Source organism: Colobus angolensis, unplaced genomic scaffold (assembly GCF_000951035.1).
Source record: "Colobus angolensis palliatus isolate OR3802 unplaced genomic scaffold, Cang.pa_1.0 Scaffold126, whole genome shotgun sequence".
Classification (NCBI taxonomy): Eukaryota; Metazoa; Chordata; class Mammalia; order Primates; family Cercopithecidae; genus Colobus; species Colobus angolensis.
Genome location: NW_012113808.1, coordinates 8479654 through 8489484, shown reverse-complemented (window position 1 = coordinate 8489484; position 9831 = coordinate 8479654). Strand labels below are relative to the sequence as shown.

Genomic DNA, 9831 nt, shown 5'->3' with positions numbered 1-9831 from the left:
TTGATCAATAATTCCTTATTGTTTATTCTCCTCTTACAAAAAGACACTTGGGACAAATAAATATAAAATGGCATATATCATATTTAGCAATGGGCAAATACACATTTTCTTGGTATTCTCCACAAGAATAAACTAATAAATTTTTCAGAAGCATACTCGTTCTATCCATTTCTTACCCTCTTAAAAAAAAAAGGCAGTTATTTTAATTCCCTGTAATTTGTAACAATGAATTCTCAAAATAAGTAATCTAGGACTATTCAGGGACCAAGACATCTGAATCAACAAGTTAAAAAAAAAATGTGTCTGTACACACACACACACACACACACACACACGATGTTGCCCAGAAACTCCAACTAATGAAGAGTCTTACATGTTTTTCATTTCATATAGTTTGCATGAATAGTCTGTTCTGTTCAAATCTGAATGGCAAATAATATAAAACAGAAAGTAAGCTGAGCACAATGTGTGTGTGTGTATGTGTGTGTGTGTGTGTGTGTGTACTTTTCTGTCCTAAGAGAAAACATTAAATGCAGGTATATTTAATATACAGTGAACATACCATGTGTTTTCTTAAAGCCAACAAAATCCTGATTTCCTGTAGCTTGGAGGTGATACAGAAGGCAGAAGACAAATACCAAATTTAGCTAATAAAATATACCCTGCCTATTGGCTCCAGCAATACACCAGAGTTTGAGCAATGACGGATATCCAAGTGTATATGTTTTGTTAAAATTTGTCTTCAGGCAAATACCTGAAGAGTTTTGCTAATACTTTAAATCAAATATTCTTACTTAATGATTTATCCATCATATGGAAATATGTACAACATATTTCAAATCAGAAAAGGGGTGAATTTTCCCCCTGCACTTCAAAAAATTATTTTTAAAAATCCACTTCAAATAATTTATTTGGTGCTTTTTAATCACTTTTCACTTTATGAAGACCATTTTTCTAGAAAGGCAGACAAGAATATAAAATGACTAAGGGGTCATTATCAAAATAATCAAATGGAATTGAAATTTATTTCTGTGTACTTTCTGTACTCCCTAAGTCTTGTGCTAATTAATTACATTTTACTTCATCCCCTGTAATGTTACAAATATGCACCTTAATATAGAAAAACTGGCTTTTATATTTTAAAACCCCCTCCTCCTCCTCACCTATCTTCCCAAATATTTTAAACAGAAAATCAATCTTGTTGCTTTAAGGATTGATGTAATATTTGCTAAAAACAACCCCTAATAAACCCTTTAGACTTTTTCGAACCAGCACCAAATTTAAGGGGTTTATTCACTCTGAGGTTGCATGGAAGATGGAAATTAAAAATATCAGTATAAGTAGAACCACATTTAAGAAAAAGCACCTAAAGATGGAGGACAGATAACTCCTACCTATCAGTGGTAAACCATATTCATGTTTCTATGTATATAATAATCTAGGTATTTTTGGTTCTGGTACTAAATTTTTTTTTTTTAATTTCAAAGCCAATTTAAAACAGGGGGGAAATACATTTTCAAAATTTTTGGGGTGAAGTTCACTACACTATGAGACTAATTTTGCATGTGGCAAGTTACAACTCCAGAGGTGTGAATAAATATCAGAAAGCCCAAAGTGGAGAGCTAGTCCATCAACATGCACGATCAGGAATCCTATGAAAGTCACAAGGCATTGGGATTTGGTGATTTACATTAACCTCCTCGTGGTAGAAGATAGTGTTTAATGGTGAATGCAGACTGTGCTCACTGCTCATGAGACACACACACCACTACTGCTGAGGTCCCACTTTGTGATAATTTAGAAATCATCCAAATTTAATTCCAGAAAATGTAAATCTGGAATATGAATGTGAAGACAGACAGTACAAATAGCAGTTGAGTGAAACCTGCCTGTAACGATCTTTATTTTTTTTTCCTTTAAGGCTACAGAAAATCTGTACATAAACAAGGCAATTAATTATCATAATAAAAATAACCCCTTACAAATAGCCAAGGTGTCCAGTCAGATTCCACAGGGAGTATATGTTGTATCACATTCTATTCCACTTGTGTACTTTTCTGTGAGTCTGCTGGGTTAGGATCGATTCTTTCTGGAAATATTAACTTCTCACAGACTGCTTCCTTTATTGGTAAATACTGGGATATTTCATTAGGTTCCGTGAAGAGGGAAGGTGGAACATGCTAGGAAATACATAAATCATATTAGCATATTCAGTTATACTGACATTTCTTGAGAATGTTTCGATTCAAGCATTCATAAAGCATGGGAATTTTAAAATCAGGTGCAATATATGCATACGTGCTGTTAAAAATAATAGGTATTTCTTGTTACTGAATCATTCAACTTTGTTACTGAATTATTTCATCAAAGATCACAGGGTTATATAATTTATAATGTTCTCACAAATGTAGCGAGAATTTAATATATTAATCCAACCCTATGTACCTGCTGCTTTTCTAACTTGAAAACACTAGTCTTCCATTAGAGCCCAGCATGTAGTCTACAATGGAATCTAAGTAACTTTTCTGTTCCGAGTATATTCTATACACAGACAGAAATAAGTACTAAGGGTAAAAAAAAAGAAAATCAAGTGTATAGGAAGGTATCAATTTTTAAGCAACCCATTATAGAATCCTAAGTTCTAAGGAAGGCTTCACAGGTCCCAGGGGAGTAAAAAATAAAGAAAAATGATGCCAAAATAAACAAATCATGGTATAGAATCACCACATCTTAGGAAGAGAAAAGGAGACTGTGTAGAAAGAAACAAGGTGGCAGGGTGGTAAGTGGAAAGAACATCCATCACCAGCCAGTTATGTGACTCAGAGTAAGTCACACCTCTGGGTTTCAGTTTCTCCAGAACAAAATGTGAAAATTAGATTAGATGAGGCTTAAGTACCTAACAGCTCTAAATGTTCTTGTATTTGAGGTAAGGTCAGAAAAGTTATGCTCCAGTAGAATTTATCCTATAGAGTCCCACTAGGTGAATGAATGGGTTTAGGGATATAAACTTGGATGGTTGGGGTAAGGGGTATACACTACTTAAATTAAAATGAAACATTAAAATTCAACGTCTAAAAACTGATATTTAAGTATTTACCATCAAATTAGAAATTTTGCTTTCTCGTGATGTATATTCTCGTAACATGTAGGTCTTGTCAGCCTGTATTTAAAAATAAACAAGTCTCAATAAATTTAATTATACTGATTTACAAAATCCTTTCTATCAAATAGACTGCCTACATTTTAGAACAGGTTGTCAAAACAGCATGCAGTCTAATGAGAATATCTTGTTCTACACTGAGATAACTCCTATTTAATCCACGTCGAGAACTCTGGATTATTATTTCCACTTTCTATACATTGTAATAACGATACACATATGTAAACAGATTTAATAATTACCATGTAAGAGAAATATAGCAAAATTTTACTTTGAAAGAATATGTATATAAATGAAATATGCAAGAGATTTTAAAATTACTTCAAGTTTGAAACATCTTTCCCTTAAGCCATCTTATCATTTACCTACATAATTGTGCTGCTTTTATGTTGCAAAACCATGCTTTAAAATTTTTATCTTTTCCATTCCACAAAGCTCTTATCAAATAGCTTATTTAAAATCACCTTTGTTGTACTTCAGTTTTTCCCATTTAAGATTTTTGGTTAGGTTTTATAACAGCAATTTACTATAATTTACTTCTTGAAACACTTTTCAATAAAAGAAAAACCACAAAATTATACGCCTTTAAGGTTTCACTCTCTTGTATTGATAAAAACAGATTTCACTGTAGGAAAAAAATCAAATAATATAAAAGATAAAGTATAAATCATCAGTGATCACAGCATATAGGTAACAATACCTTTAATACTTAGAAATCTCTACAGAGAATCTCATGTAACTAAATTCATACTTGCTTTTTAAAGTTCAACACTGAAATGAGTATCTTTCAAAATTACTTAAATATCAATCTCTGCAACCAATTTTAATAATTACATATTTTTATACCATATGAATATAAACAATTTAATCAATGGCCATTTAATGGGCATTAAGTTCCTACTTTCCTTCCTTTCTGCTATTATAAACAATATTACTGTGAATATTCATGTACATACAACTCTGAGTAATTGTCCGATTAATATTTGTAGATTATTATATAAAATAATCCTTTTAGGATAAATTCCTAAAATTCAGTGTTGTTTAATTAAAAGAGTATTTTTAACATTTAGGCCAGGTGCGGTGGCTCATGCCTGTAATCCCAGCACTTTGGGAGGCCGAGGCAGGTGGATCACTTGAGGTCAAGAGTTCAAGACCAGCCTGGTCAACATGGCAAAACCCCATCACTCCACTAAAAATAAAAAAGAAAAAATTGCCGGGTGTGGTGGTGGCCGCCCGTAATCCCAGCTACTAGGGAGGCTGAGACACGAGAATTAGTTGAACCCAGGAAGCAGAGGTTGCAGTGAGCCAAGATCGCGCCACTGCATTCCAGCCTGGGTGACAGGGTAAGACTCCATCTTAAATAAATAAATAAATAACAGATTTCCCTTTCTGGGGGACAAAAATATAGCCTATGTTTAGTACTTTGTCACCACTTTTAAAAAGAAAAACGTCTATCACTGTCACCATGTTATTTCAAGAAAAAAAAAACATCCCTAAGTGAAGGGTTTAGAAAACACCAATGCAATCCTATCCTACTAGGTTAAAATTCCAGTTCTGCCACCTACTAACTGTAAAACTTACATATGTTTCTTTTTTTTAATGTTCTTTGAGACAAGGTCTTGCTCTGTCACTGCAGCCTCAACCTCACCAGCTCAAGCGATCCTTCTACCTCAGCCTCCCAAGAAGCAGCTAGGACTACAAATCCGTGCCACCATGCATGGCTAATTGTTTATTTTTTGTAGACGGAGGTCTTGCTATGTTGCCCAGGCTGGTCTCAAAGTCCTGGGCTTAAATGATCCTCCCACCACAGCCTCCCAAAGTGTTAGGATTATAGGCATGAGCCACCATACCTGGCTCACCTAAGCTATTTAATCCTTCTTTGCCTTAGTTACATCAGGATAAAACAGAGATAATATCAATATTATTGATAATAAGACAGAGATAATATAATAAAACAGATAATATTGATTTCATAGGGTTGTTATTAGACTTAACTATTACTATGACTACAGTAACTAACACTGGCGGTCTCTTCTCTAATTCCTCATTCTACATAATCGCGAATTTTATGTTAAAGATTCATTCAGAAATTAAGCCCTCCTCCTTTTTTTTTAAACAATTAAAAAAAAAAAAAAACCCTGCATGTTAACAGCTCTTTCAGATGGAACATAGGTATTTCAAACTTTAAAACAACTATCAAAATAATTATATAATACAAATTTCAGGAGGCCATGTGATTGGCCTGATTAAAATATATATATATATATCTATAAACATTTTTTTTTTAGGTGAAGTTTCACTCTTCTTGCCCAGGCTGGAGAGCAACGGCGCGATCTTGGCTCACTACAATCTCTGCCTCCCAGTTCAAGTGATTCTACTGCCTCGCCTTCCCAAGTAGCTGGGATTACAGGCACCCGCCACCATGCCTGGCTAATTTTTTGTACTTTTAGTAGAGATGGGGTTTCACCATGTTGGCCAGGTTGTCCTCAAACTCCTGATCTCAGGTGATCTATCCACCTCGGCCTTCCAAAGTGCTGGGATTACAGGCATGAGCTACAGTGCTCGGCCTTGGCCTGATTAAAATATTAATGTACTTCCTGTATACTAATGTACATCAGAACATTATACAAACAACATATACTGTAAACAAAGGTAAGAGTTAAAGGACAGTTTTCTTAAACATGGATTAAGTACTTATAAAATTTTCTCAAAAGACCCCTCCCCAACTAGGGACTGTCTTTTAGAAAACATTTTGGGTCACCAGAACTTTTGTAAAAGAAAATGTAATGTTTTCATAATAGCCTGCAGTCAACAGTGAATGTGAAACACTCAGACTTAACAGTTAGAAAGACTGCCATATAATATAGATTGTTTAATTTCAAATTCTCAGATTGACAATGAAACAACACAAACAAGCCCAGTATCAATTAGTATATTCATTAAACAAGAATAAATACCTCATGGTAAAGTCTCGTGTCATTCATTCTGATAAGCACCCCATCAATTCTCAAGAAAAACCGCAATAGCAGGAAAAAGCTAGAAGGCATTACTCTCTGGAAAAAAAAAAAGGTACATGAATATTTTAATAAAAATTAAATATTTTATTACTTTACTGAAAGAAAAAATTTGAAAAAAAAGAAAAAAAACACTGGAATAAGGCTGAATTCACAGTTTATAAAAATCTCTCAACTAGAAGCTCTTTGTCCTAGCTCCAACTAGCTTCAAAACCTTGTGCAAACTATTTAACATCATGGTTTTGGTTTCCTAAAATATTTTTTCTGGGGGGGGGGAGATATTGAGGTTTAAAAGACTTAAAAACATACCCAAGTAATGTAAACATTATAATGTTTATTTTCAAAAATGACAGGTACTGATAGTAAATGTCAACACCAATAAAACCAAAATGAAAGAACAACCTAGTACTTTGTCACTACTTACTTATTCACTTTACATAAAACAAAGCAACAGACCTTACACAGAATGCTCTAATTCAGTTCAACCAATAGGCACTACTTCATATTGCTAAATACCTGGTTTATCAGAACACTATAACGCATTCTTAACATCTTTCATCTGTGGCACATCTACAAATTCCTCTGCTTTCCAAGTATAACTACTAAAGATAGGTAGAGTCAGTGGAGAAAGTATGAAGGTGGGTCCTGGTGGCAGGGAGGGAGTGGTTGAATGGAATGTGAGGTATTTGGGTCTTTAAAATGAAAATGTTTAGCCGGCATGGTGGCTCACACCTATAATCACAGCATTTTGGAAGGTTGAGGTGGAAAGATCACTTGAGCCCAGGAGTTCAAGACCAGCCTGGGCAACAGAGTCAGATCTCATCTCTACAAAAAATATAAAAAATTAGCAAAGCATGGTGGCACAAGCCTGTAGTCCTAGCTACATGGAAGGCTAAGCTGGGAGGATGGCTTGAGCCTGGGAGGTCAAGGCTGCAGTGAGCCATGATTGTGCCACTGCACTCCAGGCTGGGCAACAGAGGAAGACCTTGTCTCAAAATTAATTAATTAATTAAATAAAGTGAGTATGCTTGGCCATTTGCTAAATAAATATCTATTGTCTACTAACACCAAGTTCTTACTGTAGTAAGTCGTGTATTTATATAAATGAAAAAACAGAATCCCAGTGTTCAAAAAGGTTATCAGCCAGGGAAACTGTCAAACAGATGTGGTAGCTGCTATAATAGAGGTATGCACAAGGCTCGATAAGCATTTGAAAAAGAAGTATGTAAGTGTGCTAAAGAACATCAGATAAGACAAGGCTTGAACTGACCACAGAAAGAACAGCTGGAGATGGGATGGAGAATTTCTTTTTTTTTTTTTTTTGAGACAGAGTCTCGCTCTGTCGCCCAGGCTGGAGTGCAGTGGCGCAATCTCGGCTCAGGGCAAGCTCCGCCTCCCGGGTTTACACCATTCTCCTGCCTCAGCCTCCCGAGTAGCTGGGACTACAGGCGCCCGCCACCTCGCCCGGATAGATATTGGATTTTTTTAGTAGAGACGGGGTTTCACCGTGTTAGCCAGGATAGTCTCGATCTCCTGACCTCGTGATCCGCCCGTCTCGGCCTCCCAAAGTGCCGGGATTACAGGTTTGAGCCACCGTGCCCGGTGGGGTGGAGAATTTCAGAAAGGGGAACTGACTGTACAAAAAGTACGGAGGCATGAAACAGTAACATATACTCAGGGAACTGCCTATAATCTTATATATAAGCACGGGGCTACATTAATGATAAAGAAGAAGTAACAGTAACCCAGTAATGATAGTGACTTAACTGCCTGGAGGGTCACCATCCACAGGCCCAATTCTTTTCTGCCTTAGGACCATTACACACCCTCTTCCCTTACCTGGAGTATTCTCCTGGCTAATGTTCACTTGTCCTTCCGAACTCAGTACACATGTCATTTCCACAGAGGGGCCTTTCTTACCATTCCACATCACAGTAGATTTCTCTTGGTATTCTCTCTCATAGTACTCCACTACAAATTAACAGATTTGTAACTATCTTCATTTATGTTTCCACTTGACTGTAGGCTCCATGATGGTGGAAATACCTGCTTTGTTCATCACCACATCTCTATTGCTTAGAAAAGTACCCAGCACACAGCAGGTGCTCATTAACCATTTTCTGGATAAAACTGAGCCTAGAAGGTATTAATATCTTTGCTAGAGAAAAGGCTCTGAGCCAAACTGTATTCTGACGGGGTTATCGGCAACAGACTTAAAAACAAGACTTACAGTAAAGGAAAGCTGTAGAAATAACCTGACTTATGACAACTTGATGTCCCAATAAATTGGGAAGCATATCATTATTATTTGACATTACTACACAGTGATATGTGTAATTTATGGAAAGACTGACTTGCAACGTTTCTTCAATTTTCATTTACTAATAGTCACACCGGACACAACACAGGCAGTAAACCGAAGTATCATTTTAGCATGGCACAGCGGAGAGAGTAGGAATTAGGAGGCCAGGGCTCTAGTGCCAATACAGTAGCATATTTTAGGGCAGTAGTTCTTTCCTAGGGGACATTTGGGAATTTGTGAGGGTATTTTTTGTTGTCACATCAATAAGCAACCAATATCGACTGTTAGTGAATAAGGACCAGAACAACAGATCTGGGATGCACAGGATAGTCCTATACAACAAAGTCCAGCCCCGCATTCCACAAAACTTGCAATATCTTACCAGACATTCACAGAGGTGAAAAAGCCTACTTATAATGATCTGACTTTAGACCCTAATTCCATTTTACATAGATACTAAAAAAAAAAAATCACCCAATTATCCAGGAAGGCAACTATTTTCCAAATCAAGGAAAGATTATACTTTGTTTTATTTAGAACTTCTCTAAGAGTTGTTCACCATTTTGGAAAATTGTGTTAGAGTCACTGATTGATAACTTACATCTCCGTCAGCCTACATTTTTTGCTGTCATATTTATGGTGACTCGGTATGCAAATATAAGTACCTGACTGCTTCATTATATCTTTGGTGCAGTCGTATTATGCATTTAAGTATTAAAATATATTTTATTCTAAACCAATTTCCTTTAATTTTATAATTAAAATATGTTGAATGCTGCAAAGTAGGTGGATTAAATAATCTACAAATTTCACTACAGGGTAGTAGTATCTATAAACTAATACTTCAGCTTAAAGTAGTTGGTAAAAAAAAATGCTCTTCAGTTTCAGACTTACTATGTACTCTTGTACACACACGTATACACATATCCTCTCGAGCAACTCCATCCACAAAACCACATGTGCTTCCCAAATACCGACCCACTTACAGACATGATATATATACCCTTTTGAATACAAATGCACACCCAGATACGCCAACACATAATGAACATTTAGCATAGTCAGTTCAGAAGGTGGGTAGACAAGTGGAAAGATACAAGACTAGATGAGCTGAAGAGAGAATAAATCTAAACCAAAAAAAGTAAATTTAGAGTTATAAGTGAGCAAAGGAGTAGAGCATATGAAAACAACTATCTAATGCTAGAATAATGATATATATTAGATGATACAAAGAAAACTTTGCAATTAGTTTCATGACCTTAAGCTATGTTTTTGGGCCTTGTCTATAAAATATGAAGGCTACATAAAATGATTCTCTAAAAATTCATTACAATTTCAAAATCCTTTGATTCTAC

At 35.6% G+C, this 9831-nt stretch overlaps 1 protein-coding gene across 1 annotated transcript in view; it reads right to left on the bottom strand.

Annotated features, from left to right (window-relative positions):
* The window catches only part of TIPRL (TOR signaling pathway regulator), a 24416-nt gene continuing 14585 nt past the window's right edge, over positions 1 to 9831 (bottom strand). The window contains exons 5-7 of the mRNA XM_011933414.1: positions 6118 to 6213; positions 3098 to 3160; positions 1 to 2180 (exon numbers count right to left, since the gene is read on the bottom strand). Coding sequence (XP_011788804.1) covers positions 2037 to 2180; positions 3098 to 3160; positions 6118 to 6213 — 303 coding nt within the window. The 3' untranslated portion in view covers positions 1 to 2036. The remainder of the gene's footprint in view (positions 2181 to 3097; positions 3161 to 6117; positions 6214 to 9831) is intronic.